The sequence below is a fragment of the Dipodomys spectabilis genome, unplaced genomic scaffold (genome assembly GCF_019054845.1).
Source record: "Dipodomys spectabilis isolate Male_0828 unplaced genomic scaffold, ASM1905484v1 ptg000257l, whole genome shotgun sequence".
Taxonomy (NCBI): domain Eukaryota; kingdom Metazoa; phylum Chordata; class Mammalia; order Rodentia; family Heteromyidae; genus Dipodomys; species Dipodomys spectabilis.
In genome coordinates this window covers 1,117,464-1,133,145 of record NW_024870934.1, presented here as the reverse complement: position 1 = coordinate 1,133,145, position 15,682 = coordinate 1,117,464, and the positions used below count along the sequence as shown (strand labels likewise).

At 55.1% G+C, this 15,682-nt stretch overlaps 1 protein-coding gene across 1 annotated transcript in view; it reads left to right on the top strand.

Annotated features, from left to right (window-relative positions):
* The first annotated feature begins 7,044 nt into the window (after positions 1-7,044).
* Taf4 (TATA-box binding protein associated factor 4) overlaps positions 7,045-15,682 on the top strand; it is a 68,687-nt gene continuing 60,049 nt past the window's right edge. The window contains exon 1 of the mRNA XM_042699544.1: positions 7,045-8,331. Within this exon, the coding sequence (XP_042555478.1) occupies positions 7,068-8,331 (1,264 nt within the window). The 5' untranslated portion in view covers positions 7,045-7,067. The remainder of the gene's footprint in view (positions 8,332-15,682) is intronic.

The window sequence follows — 15,682 nt, the reverse complement described above, 5'->3', positions numbered from 1 at the left end:
CTGAGGATGTTGAACATTTGGTCACATGTGGACTGGCCATTTGTATTTCTTCTTGTGGGAACTGTCTGTTCAACTTGCCTTTTTCTCAATTGGCTTGTTCTTCTGGTGCTTCCTTTGTGGAGGTCTTTATGTGTTCTAGATAGGCATGCTTCGTTTGATGAATAGCTGCTGAAGTTTTTCTGTCACTCTGAGCTAGGACCTCATGCTTGCTAGGCAAGTGCTCTTCTACTTGAGCCATATCCATTGGCCTTTTTGTTTTCATTACTTTTCTAATGGGGTTCAGCTTTTTTACCTGGGCCAGTGTGGCCACCATCCTCCTATTTATGTTTCCTGTGTAGCTGGGATGGCAGGCGTATGCCATCATGCCCCGCTTTCAGCTTTTGTATCCAGTTGGTTTTGGATGCTTCACCACTGCTGGGCAGTCTCTGCCTCATATGAACTACGGCACAGACAACCTCTTACCAGCTTCTCCTGCTGGAGCGTCTCAAGAAAGAGACAACGCGGGCATTACAGCCATGGCTTGTCTGATTAGTGTATGTGTGTGTGTGGGGGGGGGTGTGTGCACACGCACACGCATTGGCTTGAACTCAGGGCCTAGGCACTGTCCCTGAGCTGCTTTTGTTCAAGGCTAGCACTCTACCACTTGAGCCACAGCACCACTTCAGGCTTTTTCTGTATGTGGTACTGAGGAATCAAACCCAGGGCCTCATGCATGCTAGGCAAGTACTCTACCACTGAGCCACCTTCCCAGTCCTGTCTCATTAGTTTTATATTGAGGCATTTTGGTTTTCAATATTCTTATTAAAGTCTTTTTTTTTTATATATAAAGTCTTGCTATGTTGGTCAGACTGGCTTTGAACTCATGATCCTTCCCTATCTGTCTCTCAATTGCTAGGATTGTATGTAAGGGTCTTAATTTTTATGTTGCAATTGGCGTTTAATGGTCAGTATCTAATAGCTTTATATACTCCAGGTGCCGGTGGTTCACGCCTGTCATCCTAGCTATTCAGAAGGCTGAGTTCAGAGGATTACAGTTCAAAACCAGCCTGGGCAGGAAAGTCTGTGAAACTCTTATCTCCAATAAACCACTAGAAAACCAGAAGTGGCACTGTGGCTCAAGCGGTAGAGTGCTCGCCTTGAGCTGAAGAGCTCAGGGACAGCGCCCAGGCCCAGAGTTCAAGCCCCACGACTGACAAAATAAATAAATAATAATAATAGCTTTATATGTTTTGCTAGTTAATACTTAGTGACAAACTGTTTTCAGGAGAGTGGGTGTGGTAGTCTGCTTTTTCTTTTTTAATTTTATTTTTATTTTTTTGGTCTGGTTGTGGGGCCTGAACTCCGGGCCTGGGCGCTATCCCTCAGCTCTTCAGCTCAAGGCTAGCGCTCTACCGCTTGAGCTACAGCGCCACTTCCAACTTTTTTCTTTTTGCTTATGTGGTGCTGAGGAATCGAACCCTGGGCCTCAGGCATGCAAGGCAAGCGCTCTACCACTGAGCCACCTTCCCAGCCCCATGCTAGTCTGCTTTCTGTCACTACAACAAAATATCTGACGTGAACCAGTTTATGAAGAAAAAGGTTTATTTTGGCTCATTGTTTTGTTGGTTTTGACCCAGCACTGGTCAACCCCATGGATTTGGGCACAGCAGGGAGTATGTGGCAGAGCAAAACAGCTCAGCCTCGTGGCCAGGGTGCAAAGGAGGAAAGGACTAGGTCCCACAACTCCCTCTGAAGGCACAATCCAAAGACCAAACTAAGGACTCTGTTCCACTGCTCCCAGAGGACCAAGCCTTTAACCCACAGACCTTCGGGTGGCGCTCAACATCCAAATGACCGCCCCGCAATTTCAAGGACTAGATTTTGGATTTCTTGAGCATTTAGGAATTATCCAAAGCAATGAGAACTTCTAAGGAACCACCTGATGGGCACCGTGCCCCTCCCACCCCTGCCCAGTAGTAATACTACCCTTCGAGTGTAGGTTGTTCTTCCCATTCCAGTCCCCCACATACCCTATGGGGTAGGGAACTGGTCGAGCCAATAAGGGCCTTCTGACCTCTTCAAGGTCTTCTCTCTATAGGTGCGCAGACTGGTCACCTGGTGTAGACCAGATGATGTAGATCCTCCCCCAGCTCATATCCACCAGGAATAAAAGCAAGTAAGTTTCAAGGCAGTGTCTGCAGATGAGTTGGAAATCACTCTGGGCTGGGTGCTGGTGGGCATGCTTGTAATTCTAGCTACTTAGGAGGCTGAGATCTGAGGAGGGAGGTTCAAACAAGTTGGGTCAGTCATGTTTATGAGACTTTTTTTTTTTTTTTTCCGGTCATGGAGCTTGAACTCAGGGCCTGGGCACTGTCCCTAAGCTTTTTTGCTCAAGGTGAGTGCTCTACCACTCTGAACCACTTCAGAAAACCACTTCTGGTTTTCTGGTGGTTAATTGGAGATGAGTCTCACGGACTTTCCTGCCTGGGCTAGCTTTGAACTGTGATCCTCAGATTTCAGCCTCCTGAGTAGCTGGGATGACGGGCGTGAGCTTCCAGTGCCCGGCTATGAGACTTACCTCCCGGGTGAACCAACAAAATGCTGGAAGTGGAGCCATGGCTCTGGTGATGGTTGAGTGGAATCAAGCTTTCCAGTCGAACTTGGGAAAGGCCCTGGGTTCAAGCCCCATGCCTGGCCTTCATGTGTACATGCTGGTGCACACACACACATACCCCACTCTGGATATGAGTCCTAACTACAAGGATTGGCTTTTTTTTTTTTTTTGTGGGTTGTGGGGCTTGGTCTCTGGGCTTGGGCGCTGTCGCTGTACTCTTCAGCTCAACGTGAGTGCTCTATTGCTTGAGCCACAGCACCACTTCCGGTTTTCAAGTGGTTTATTGGAGTAAGAGTCTCACAGACTTTCCTGCCTGGGCTAGCTTTGAACTGTGATCCTCAGATCTCAGACTCCTGAGTAGCTAGGATTACAGGTGTGAGCCGCTGGCGCCCGGCAAGGATTGGCTTTCTTATAACAAGTTCCAGCTATTCAAGAGGCTTGAGCTGGAGTTCACAGCCATCTCAGGCAACAGAGTGAGAGCCTCTCAGGCACAGGGAGAAGCCAGGTAAAGGCAGAGACAGGAGTGGTGCTGCCCCAAGGCCAGGACTGCCTGTGGCCACCAGAAGCTGGAAGGGCAAGGAGTGTGGCCTTGCCCACAGCTGACCTCGGACTTCTACAACAGAAGAGGGTAAGTTTTTTGTTCTTTGAAGCATAGTAATCCTAAGTGAAGAGTGTGCGTCTGTGTCCACGCAGCAGTTACGAGCTACTTGGCTGTGGCTTTGTGTTGGCCATGCACAGGAGCTGAATCTGCACAGAAGGCTGCACACAGGGCCGAGAGGCCAGCCAGGAAGTGGAGCTCTGGGAACCAGCCCCATTTGCCCCCCCCCCCCCCCCCCCCCCCCCCCCCCCCCCGTCTTCTTAGAGGTTTTATAGTGAAGAATTTCAGACAGACATGGGCAACACACACATTACATATGGCTCACAGCTGGAACTGCACAAGAGTCACTGACTTATGTATTTCTTTTTATAGTTATCCAAGTGAGTCTCAAGCTCCATTTTTATTGGGAAAGACAACACTGTATGGCTTAATAAATTGAAAGGCCCACAGAACTCCCCCCTTCCCCCCTCCTCCCCTGCAAGCTGTCACTTTGTCCTCAGCTCTGTTTGTCTGCAGCATGGTCAGGGTCTGCTGCTCACCGATGATCATATTTGTTTGTGTTTACATGTGGTATTTGTGTTACACTTGTCTTAATTGCCTCCTTTATGCAAACTACAGAAGTCACAAATGCTTGTGAAATTTGTAAAACCACACAAATTTAAGAAGACAGTTTATATTTTAAGTGTCCAAGGTGACCAAAAAGCTGCCAGCATCTTTTGCCTTTTTTTTTTTTTGGTTGGTCGTGGGGCTTGAACTCTGGGCTTGGGCACTGTCCCTGCGCTCTTCAGCTCAAGGCCAGCACTGTACTGCTTGAGCTACAGCACCACTTCTGGGTTTCTAGTGGTTTACTGGAGATAAGAGTCTCATGGACTTTCTTGCCTGGGCTGACTTTGAGCCATGATCCTCAGAGCTCAGCCTCCTGAGTAGCTAGGATTATAGGCATGAGCCACCAGCGCCTGGCTGTCTTTTGCCTATTGAATGTTAGGGAAGGGAATGGAGGCCATGGGGCTTCTCCACTGTGCCCAGTTTCATGCTTTGGGTGGGGTAGCAGAGCTTCAATTACAGCTGCCCTACTCTTGGTCTGTGATGTACAGAGTCTGTAATGGCCTGTGGTGTGGGTAGGTAAACCATGGCCAAAAACTCAAGGCGGGTCCAGAGTGTGCTGTCAGCAAGGCCGGCGTAGCTGGCTGAAGCTCTTTTGGCTTTGTGGATATGGTGTTGCCCATATGAGCAGTGTCCTAGCCCCAGAAATAGAAGATGGGTTGCAATGGTGGGAACATCCAAAGTTATGTGAGCCTTGGAATCCTGGTCTCTTTGACATGGCATTCAGCTCTCAGCCCCAACACCAATGTAAAGCTTCCCGTTACAAGTTGCATAGGGAACTCATTGGTGCTTGGCTGACGGTTTGGTCTACTTTAATACTTTCTAACTGGTCAATATTTAAAAAATACTGGGATTTGCTGGGTGCTGGTGGCTCATGGTTGTACGTCTAGCTACTCAGGAGGCTGAGATCTGAGGATTGTGGTTCAAAGCCAGCCCAGGCAAGAAAGTCTGTGAGACTTTTTTGTTGTTGTTGTTGGTCATGGGGCTTGAACTCTGGGCCTGGGTGCTGTCCCTGTGCTCTACATCTCAAGGCAAGTGCTCCATGGCTTGAGCCACAGAGCCACTTCCATTTTTCTGGTGGTTAATTGGAGATAAGAGTCTCACAGACTTTCCTGCCCAGGCTGGCTTTAGACTGAGATCCTCAGATCTCAGCCTCCTGAGTAGTTGGATTACAGGGGTGAGCCACTGGTGCCTGGCTGTGAGACTCTTACCTACAATAAATTATTCAGAAAAAGAAGTGGAGCTGTGGCTCAAGCAGTAAAGTGCTAGCCTTGAGAAAAAGAATCTCAGGGATAGCACCGAGGCCGAGTTCAAGTCCCAGGACCTGTGTGCATGAACGCACGCGCGCGCGCACATGCACACACACACACACAAAACAACAATAAAACAAAAACGGAGATATGAGCAGAAGGTAAGGCTTAAGTAGAGTACCTCCTGCTTATCAGGTTCAAAGCCCCGAGTTCAAATACAAGTATTGCCAAAAGAAAAAGAAATGAAGTTCCAAGATCGTGGGGCTCAGTGGTACAGCAATTGCCTAGCATGTTTCAGGCCCTAAGCTTGATTCTAGAACTGCCACAACAACAAAACTTGAGATTTTAGACATGTAACACTCAAGTTTCTGCCTGAGCTGAAAAGCTCAGGCTGTGCCCAGGTGGAGCTTAAGGGACAGCTTGGGTCCACACCGCACCCTCACGCCTGCTTGCAGGTTCTAGGATAACCCCAAACAGTTTTTTTTGTCCCCCCCCCCCCTTCTTTTTTTCTGGCTGGTCCTGGAGCTTGAACTCAGGGCCTGGGCACAGTTCTTGAGCCTCTCTGTGATCAAGGCAAGTGCTCTACCACTTGAGCCTCAGTGCCACTTCCAGCTTTTTCTGTGTATGTGGTACTGAGGAATCGAACCCGGGGCTGCATGCTAGGCAGGCACCCTACCACTGAGCCACCTTCCCAGCCCACACCTGTAATCCTAGCTACTCAGGAGGCTGAGATCTCAAACACTTTTTGCAAAGGGAGGCACCTTTCCTGGCTAAAAGCCCAGGAAAAGAGCACTGTCTTGAAGATACTCAGACGTGGGGGCCAGGCCGGGTGCGTGCGCGGAGGTGCGCACTGCAGCGACCACGTCGGTTAGTTTGAAGGCTGTTACCGTGTGCCGGGCCCAGTGATGCATCCTGCTTCTGTGAGCAAGCTGTCCCTTCTCAGACATTAAAAGAGTAGTTCTTAGGCCGGGAGGGTGGCTCAGGGGGCGAGCGCTCGCCTGGCACGCACGAAGCCCTGGGTTCGAGTCCTCCGAACGGAACGGAAGTGGGGCCGCGGCTCAAGCGGCAGAGGCTAGGCGTGAGCGGTAGCAGCCCCGAGCCGGCGCCAGCCCGATTCAAGCCGCGGGACGGGGTGGGGTGGGGTGGGGGCAGCTGCCGGCTGTGCGGACGCCTCGGCCGGCCGCAGCGCCCCGGCGTCCCCGGGCATCCCGGCCGGCCGGCGAACAAAGCCGCACAAAAGCCGCGTCCGGGCCGGGCGGGCGGGCGGGGTGCTAACAGAAGCGCTTCCGGAGGGCCCGCGCCGCGGACAACCGTGACCCCCGCCGCGCCCGGCCCGGCCCGGCTCCCGGAGCCCGCGTCGCGGCCGGCCGCAGGGCAGGGCAGGGCCGGGCCGCCGGGTCCCCGGCCGCGTCCTCCGCGGCGGCGCGGGCGGCGGGAGAGCGCCGTGACCTGCGCACCGCTCGCCGCGCCCGCACCTGCCGGCCGCCCCCCTCCCGCGGGGCCCCGCCCGCGGCCGCCGCCCGGCCGGGCCCGGGAACGCGCTGCCCGGCGCCGCGGGGTCGTCCCCGGCCCGCACTCCGCGGGCGCCCGCGCAGGGCCGCAGCCATTTTGGAGCGGCGGAGACAAAGGGCGAGCCCTGCGGCCGCGGCCGCCGCCGAAGCCACGAGAGGCCGGCCGGGGTCAGCCCGGCCCCGAGCGCCGCCGCCCTCGCCGTCGCCGTCCCGGCCCCGCGGCCGCCCCGGCCCGAGCGCAGCTCCAGCCAGCCCGCCCGCGCCTCGGCCTCTGGCGCTCGCAGCCATTGGCCGCGCCTTTTAAGCGCACGCCGCAGCCAATCGGCGGCCGGCGGCGCGCGGGCGGGGGCGGCGCACGCCGCGGCGCCTGCGCAGGAGCGCGCCCCTCCCCCCGCGCCGCGCCCCCGCCCGCCCCGCGCGCCGCCCCCCGCCCGCCCCGCGCCCCGCTGGAACCTCCTCCTGCCCAGGCGCGCTCGGCCGAGCGGCGGCGGCGGCGGCGGCGAGGAGGAAAGATGGCGGCGGGCTCGGATCTGCTGGACGAGGTCTTCTTCAACAGCGAGGTGGACGAGAAAGTGGTGAGCGACCTGGTGGGCTCGCTCGAGTCGCAGCTGGCGGCCAGCGCGGCCCACCACCACCACCTCGCGCCGCGCACGCCCGAGCTGCGGGCCGCGGCCGCCGGCGCGCTCGGGAACCATGTTGTGAGCGGCAGCCCGGCCGGAGCCGCGGGCGCAGGGCCGGCCGCCCCCGCCGAGGGCGCGCCCGCAGCGGCGCCGGAGCCGCCCCCCGCAGGTAGAGCGCGGCCGGCGGGCGGGGGGCCGCGGCGCGCGGGCCCCGGCTCACCGCGCCGCCCGCTTGTCCCCGCAGGGCCCGCGCCGGCGCCCGCCAAGCTGAGGCCGCCGCCCGAGGCCAGCGCGGGGCCCTGCCCGGCCGCCGCCGCCGCCGCCGCCGCCACCGCCGCCGCCGCCGCTGCGGGGCCCGAGCCCGCCGCCGCCCCGCCCGCCGGCCCCGGCGCCTCCAAGCCCGGCCCGCCCGGCCCCGGCGCCGCGCAAACTTTGAATGGGAGCGCCGCGCCGCCCACCGCGCCGCACGCCGCACCTGCTGTCAGCCCGGTCAACAACGGGCCCGCGCCGCCGCCCGCCGCCGGCTCCGTCATCCAGGCGGCCCCCGCGCCCGCGCCCGCCGCGCCCTCGCCGCCCGCCGCGCCCGCGCCCGCCGCGCCCCCGCCGCCCGCGCCCCCCGCGCCCGCCGCGCCCGCCCGGCCGCCCGGCCACCCCGCCGCGCCCGCGCCCCCCGCGCCCGCCGCCGCCGCCGCCGCCGCCGCCGCGCAGAACGGGGCCGGGGCCGCCGCCGCCGCCGCCGCCGCCGCGCCCGCCCCCGTCCCCGCCCCGGCCGCCGGGGGCGCCGCGGGGCTCGGCGGGCAGCCGGGGGCCGGCGCGCCCGCGCAGGGGGGCAAAGCCGAGCCGCCCAAGACCGCGGGGCCGGCGGCGGGCGCGGCGGCGGCGGCGGCGGCGGCGGGCGCGGCGGGCGGCGTGCTGCTCGGGCCCGCCATGCCAGGGGCGCTGCCCAGCCCCGCCGGCGTCCCGCAGCCCGCGCCCGGGACCCCGGCGGGGCTGCCCAAGGGCGCCGCCGCCGCCGCGACGCCCAGCCTGCCCCGGACGCCCTCGGCCACCACCACCGGCGGGATCCGCGCCACCCTGACGCCCACCGTGCTGGCGCCCCGACTGCCGCAACCGCCGCAGAACCCGACCAACATCCAGAACTTCCAGCTGCCCCCAGGTGAGCGGACGCGCGGGGCGCGGGGCGCGGGGCGGCGGGGCGCGGGGCGGGCCGTGGTTCCGGGAAGTTCTGGCCGCGATCTGGGGCCGCGCCCGGGCCGCCGGGCTCGCGGGGTTCGTGGCGGCGGCCGCAGGCCCGGTCCCCGGCTCTGCCCCGGTGCGGGCCAGCTCGCTGTCCCGCGAGCCTGCTGCCCTGCTTTGCGGCCGCTGTCCGGGAGCGGCCCCGAGTCGCCCGGTCGGGTCCTGGGCCCGGGGCTCCGAGGGGCTCGCAGGAGACGGGCCGGGCGTGCTCGCGCCCCGGGGCGGTGCAGCCCCCCGGGTTGTCACCCCGTGTACTCTGACGAGACCTACTTGGGGCCGGGGGTGAGGCAGGGTGGAGACCCCCCTCCTAGGGTGGGGGGACCCCCTCACCCCGTGAGGCCGGGGGTCGGGGTTCCCCGCCCCTCGGGAGGCTGCTGTTCCCCAGCCCCAGCGGGGAGTGCCCAAGGACGGGGCGCGCGCTCTGCTTGTGGGCACCTCGAGGTGAGCAGGATGCTCTTGGGGCAGGGGTGTACTGTGTGCTGTGTGCGGGACTCGCGTGCGGAGCGGTCCGTGCCTCGGGCACCGATGTCTGTCTAACTTTTCCTGTTCGGCTCTGCTCTGCTTCCTTGGAGTTTAGTTTGATGGACCATTTCTGGTTCGGCGCTGCGGGCAGGCCGCTTTTGTTTGGGGGTCACCAGCCAGCGTCCCACTGAGTCCTGGGCTGGAGTGCCGAGCTCCGGGCACTCCTCGCGTGGTCTGTAGTGACACGTGCAGCGAGCGGTTGTGGCGGCCCCAGCCCTGCCTGCCGCAGGGACAGCAGAGAGCATCAGGCTGCCACCGTGGCCTCTCCTGTCTTTTGAGAGAGCATCTCAACAGCAAAGGTTTTCTGGGGAAGCCCATGAGGCTCAGGTCACTGGCCACATGTCCCGAGGGGTCTGCTTCACTAAGCAGGGCTTAGGATGGATTGTCAAGCTTCAAGGAGGGGGGTGTGGCACACACATAGTTCTACAGAGGTGCACTTTGCCACACAACATCTGCGGAGTGCTGAGAAGCTGGTTGGGCGTTTGATTGTGGCTCTGTTTTGCAGCATAAGAGTCTTTTGACCTTTTGGTGGAAAATATGGCTGATGTTTACGTGTTAAAAATGTAGTGTAGGGGTTGGAGGCATGGCACAGGTCGTACAGTGCTAGCCACTGAGCAAAAGCAAGTGTCAGATACTGAGTTTAAGTCCCAGTTGTGAGCTAAAAACAAACAGGTAATGTGTAGTTGTAGCCTCCAGTGTGACGTTCCACAGTACTTTGTGTTCACTGATGTACACTCTTCCAGCGGTCCCTCACATGTGCCTCTCTCAAGAGGAGGGCAGTGTACTGCCCTTTCATCAAGAGAGCCAGCCAGGTGCCTGGGCCGTCTGTGGTAGAGACCTGCTTAGCTGTCTGGGGCTGGCTGGGCTCCCTTGCAGTGTGAGGCCCTTGCAGGCAAAGCCCGTGTCTGTCTCCCGTGGAGAAGGAGGACATGCTTCAAAAGGCCATCACTGCTCTCAGGTGTGAACGTCTTGAACTTATTTCTGCCTCAGTTTTAAGGCTGGCTGTGTTTGATCAGGAGACAACCCCATGGAAATACTCCTGTGTTTCTGTGTCCCTCTCCATGTGGGTGAGCGCAGACTGGGGCCTGTTGACATTTGGGTGGCAAATGTGGAGAGCTATGCTTTATAGTTGCCATCTCCTTTTCTGGAAAGCAGACTTACATTCATCTCCTCCTCCTCGGATCTTTTGATGAGGAATTCTGATTAATTATGTTACTTTAATAGCAGCCAAAATTAAACAAGTATTTGGTGGTTAAAACCACCATTAACACTTCATGCCAAAGTGTTCTAATCATTCACATCACAATGACAGGTTATAAATATTCTAGTTATGTAGAAGACTGATCAGGATATGTTAGTGTTTTTCTAATTGATGTTTTTACGTGGATGTTCTCCATAATAAAAACATAGAGAGCCACAGTGAGTAACTTCTGGCAAAGTTCTTGTTTGGTTAACAACTTCTTTGGGACAAACTGAGGTGGAGTGAGAGGTGCTGGGGGGGCGGGCGGGCAGAGTCTCAAGCTACACATAGGTGTCAAGTGAAGTAACAGCTCATTGGCAGTTGAGTGAAGTGTGAAAGGGGCTGTTCCCCTCCCAGTACCCTCCTTCCTTAGAGGTCATGATGGGACAGGATTTCACCCTGAGGTTTGGAAGCCAGGCTAAGTTTCATCCTTACAGCTCACCAAGAGTTTTTTTTTGTTGTTCCTGGTCCTGGGGCTTGAACTCTGGACTTGGACCCTGGCCCTGAGCTCCTTTGTGCTCAAGGCCAGTGCCCACTCGAGCCACAGCACGACTTCTGGCTTTTTCTGAGTAGTTTGTTGGAGATAAGAGTCTCATGGACTTTCCTACCCTGGCTGGCTTTGAATTGAGATCTCAGATCTCAGCTTCCTGAGTATAGCTGGGATTACATGTGTGAGCCTCTTGAGTAGCTAGAATTGCAGTTGTGAGGCACTAGCATCTGGCTTCACCAAGAGTTTTTAAAGAGCATGTTGAATTTGGTTTTTAGCAAACCTAGTCGTGATATTTTTTTTTCAGGACAGTTTTATAAATAGACGTCTATATTATTATTGTTGGAATTTGCTGATTGGAAGGTGTCAGGGTAAGTTTTTTAAAAATTTTTTAATTTGCCAGTCCTGGGGCTTGAACTCAGGGCCTGGGCACTGTCTCTGAGCTTCTTTTGCTCAAGGCTAGCATTCTACCACTTGAGCCACAGTGCCATTTGAGGCTTTTTCTGTGTATGTGGTACTGAGGAGTTGAACCTAGGGCTTCATGTGTGCTAGGCAGGCCCTCTACCACTGAACCACACTCCCAGCTAACTGTGGATAAGGTTTATCCACAGTGAGGACAGTGAGAAGACTTCGTAAGAGATCTTTAGAGGTATCTTTGCAGCCACTGCAGAACCCTGGAGAGTGGTGCTGAGAACATGAAGAGCTGGGGTTGGTTTGTGGGTACCTTGGCCCTGCTCTAACAGTGGAGTGGTAGTATGATACAGTTGAAAGAAGAACAAATGGTAATGACGTCAAGGGTAAAGTGCTGAAGTGTTTTTGAAAGATCCTTCTGGACAGGTACTTGTGCCATTTATTTCATTTTTTAAAATTTATTTATTTTTTGGTACCAGTTCTAGGGCTTGAACTCAGGGCCTGGGCACTGTGCTTGAGCATCTTTTGCTCAAGGCTAGTTCTACCACTTGAGACACACAGCTCCACTTCTGGCGTTTTTGGTGATTAATTGGAGAGAAGAGTCTCATGGACTTTTTGCTTGGGTGTCTTTGGATGGTGATTCGCAGATCTCAGCCTCCTGAGGAGGATTACAAGTGTGTGGCTTAGTGGTAGAGTGCTTGCCTAGCGTGCATGAAGCTGGTTCAATTCCTCTGTATCACATAAACAGAAAAAGGCTGAAGTGGTGCTGTGGCTCAAGTAGTAGAGGGCTAGCCTTAGGTCAAAAGGCTCAGGGATAGAGTCTAGGCCCTGAGTTCAAGCCCCAGGACAGGAAAAAAAAAAAAGATTACAGGTGTGAGTTACCAGTGCCCTGGCACAACTTTCCTTTTTTTCTTTCTTCCTTTTTTTTTTTTTTTGTGTGGGTCATGGGGCCTGAACTCTGGGCCTGGGCGCTGTCCCTCAGCTCCTCAGCTCAAAGCTAGCCTCTACCACTTGAGCCACAGTGCTTCTTCCGTCTATTTTTTTTTTTTTTTGCTTACATGGTGCTGAGGAATCGAACCCAGGGTCTCATGCATTCGAGGCAAGCACTCTACGACTGAGCCACCTTCCCAGCCCACAACTTTCGTTTCTTAAAGAAGGCACTTTGGCATTAAAAATTAGCATTTTCCTTCATGTGCCTGTGTTTATTCTGCCTTCTAGCATTTACTCTTGTTGCTCTAGGATTTAGTTAAGGCTCTGGTTCCCATTCCAGAGCAGGAGTGGCCCTGGATGTTTTGGCCTAGGAACCATCTCTGGGTTACTTCTTTTTTTTTTTTTTTTTTTGGTTCCGGTTGTGGGGCCTGAACTTGGCCTGGGTGCTGTCCCTCAGCTCTTCAGCCCAAGGCTAGCACTCTACCACTTGAGCCACAGCGCCACTTCTGGCTTTTTTTTTTCTTCTGCTTATGTGGTGCTGAGGAATCGAACCCAGGGCCTCATGCATGCAAGGCAAGCGCTCTACCACTGAGCCACCTTCCCAGCCCTATTTATTTATTTATTTATTTATTTATTTTTGGGTCTGGTCGTGGGGCCTGAACTCTGGGCCTGGGCACTGTCTCTCAGCTCTTCAGCTCAAGGTTAGCACTCTACCACTTGAGCCACAGCTCTGGGCTACTTCTTTAAGATGCTCCTGCAAAGTTACTGGGAGCAAGGGAGGGGGTGAGGTGTTAGGTCCATCCTTAGTGGGCTGCTTAGTGGGGGAAAGTGAAAATCTATTAGCTTGGACTGCATCCTTTGATCCCTGTTGAGCTGGGGCTTAATCTCCAAACTGGGCCACAGAGAGTGGAAGACTGGCTGAAATAAGGGTCTTGTGGCTGTATCTGGGTAGTCAGGTCTTTGACATAAGAACATTCTTGGAAGGTCAGCTTCTGTTACTCAGGAGCACAGCTGCTCTTGGATCTGGGATGCACACCTGGCTCGTGGGGCCTCCATTCTCTGACTGCAATGAGGCTGGCCGTTCTGTGAAGAGTGAGGTTTTTGTTAGGGTGGCTGCACACACATGACGTGACGGTTTTGATTCCGTTTCCCAGATCCTTTCAAGCAAGATCTTGCGATCTAAGCAGCAAAATCTCCTTTTTAAGGACAGCTTCATTCAGGTCAAATCCATGACCAGGGAGGGTGAGGAGTTTGGTGCTGGGGCCCACACAGGCAGATGTCAGTGGAGAGTTACACAGGTTATCACAGGTGGGCTGTGTGGGAGGCCACCTCCCAACTGGAACAGCTACCTGCAGAGAGGGCTGGATAGGGGCTGGCCTTAGGCCAGAGACCTTAACCCAGTTTTCTTCTTGGTAATACTCAGATAACAGTGACATTTGAATAGAACAAAGAAAAATAACTTTCCTGGAACTGTAAAGGACAGCATGAGGTAACTGCTCAGCCCTCTGCCTAGCATGGAACAGAGTCAGGCCTCCGAGCATGTCCCTGAAGCCCTGCTGGGGTTGGGTGGATGCCTCACCAGGTGGCAGGGACTCTTTTTGTCTCTTGGGTTCAAGGCTGGCTCATCACCATCATCTGATCAGTCAGGAGCTCCTGTGATGACCTGTGTTTGCAGATGTCTCTTAGAACTGGTGAGACTTGGGTTTCAGTAGAGCAGTAGATGGCCATGGACAATTAAGAGGTCTGATGTGTCTTGGCCTGATGCTTATGTGTGTATGGGTTCTGAGAGTACAGAGAAGGATCCGAGCCTGGGAAGAAGCTGGTTATCCAGCTGCCATGTGTAGGTAGAGCTGTGTGGGAAAGGGCAACCTGGCTTACCTATTTTGAACCTGGAAGATTGCCCCTGAACCTCTGTTCCAGTGTTCTTGAGAATCATTGGATCAGAGTGTCACCAACTTACCTTAGCCCCCTGGCCTGGAAATAGAGCAGCTTATTGGGACACAGGACCTGCATATGCATGCTTGAAGTCAAGGTGGTTCCTCTTAGCTTCCCAAGTCAGGGTAAAATGGTAAGCTTTCCTTGTTTAAGTGATAACTTTTGGGGGAGTTTCTCCCCACCCCCCCAGTCCAGGGCCTGGGCACTATCCCTGAGCTTCTTTTGCTCAAGGCTAGCACTCTCACTTGAACCACAGTGCCACTTCCAGCCCTTTCTGTTTATGTGGCACTGAGGAATCGAACCCAGGGCTTCATGCAAGCACTCCACCACTGAACCACATTCTCAGCCCTGAAGAAATTTTTATAATAGTTGGCTATATATGAGTTGATCAAAATAGAATTAGCAACTCTTTTTTTTTTGTCAGTCGTGGGGCTTGAACTCTAGGCCTGGGTGCTGTCCCTCAGCTCTTCAGCTCAAGGCAAGCGCTCTACCACTTGAGCTACAGCGCCACTTCCGGTTTTCTGGTGGTTTTTTTTTTTTGGAGATAGGAGTCTCACGGTCTCTCCTGCCCGGGCTGGCTTTGAACCGCAATCCTCAGATCTCAATCTCCTGAGTAGCTAGGATTATAGGCGTGAGCCACCAGCGCCCGGCAGCAACTCTTTTTGAAAAAAGTTTATTTGGGGGCTGGGAAGGTGGCTCAGTGGTAGAGTGCTTGCTTTGCATGCATGAGGCCCTGGGTTTGAGTCCTCAGCACCACATAAGCAAACAGAAAAAAGCCGGAAGTGGCGCTGTGGCTCAAGTGGTAGAGCACTAGCCTTGAGCTGAAGAGCTGAGGGACAGTGCCCAGGCCGAGTTCAGGCCCCATGACCGGACCCCCCCCCAAAAAAAAAAAAAAGTTTATTTAGGTGCTCTGTTCTGGGGCTTGAACTCAGGGCTTAGACACTGTGAATTTGTTTGCTCAAGGCTGGTGCTCTATTCCTTGAGCCATAGCTCCACTTGTGGCTTTTTGCTGGTTAATTGGAGATTAGTCTCCTAGATTTTCCCACCTGGGCTGGCTTTGAACTGTGATCTTCAGATCTCAGCCTCCTGGGTAGCTAGGATTACAGCCCTGACTCACTGGCACCTGTCCCCCCCCCCCCCCTTTTAAATGTCATAAAAGTATTAGCTACTTGAAAATAACTTTTCAACCTTTCTTAGACTACAAAATGAGTTTTTACTCACTGTAGAAAGTAGAAAACAAAACTGTGAAGAAGAAAACGAAGTTCACTGTAGCCAGATTTTTTTTTTTTTTCTTTTTTGCTGGTCGTGGGGCTTGAACGCTGGGCCTGGGTGCTGCCCCTCAGCTCTTCAGATCAAGGCTGGCGCTCTACCACTTGAGCCACAGCGCCACTTCCGGCTTTTCCTGCTTATGTGGTGCTGAGGAATCGAACCCAGGGTCTCATGCATGCAAGGCAAGCACTCTACCACTGAGCCAACTTCCTAGCCCAACTTTTTTTTTAGGGCTTACCACTTGTATTCTGATGTGCACATTTTTTTTTTTTTTAATTTCTGAACTGGAATAATTGAAATAGTCTCAAGATCCTGCTGAAGGTGGGATTTGCCTTGTCCTGCCTGTGTTTTGTACTCTTCCCCTGTCCTTCAGTGGTGGGCATCTGGTGAGTAGAACATTTTCAGGGCTTTGATAGAAAGCACATTACAGAGGGACAGAGCACTTTAAAACCTATGCTAAAATATGGCTTAGGGTTC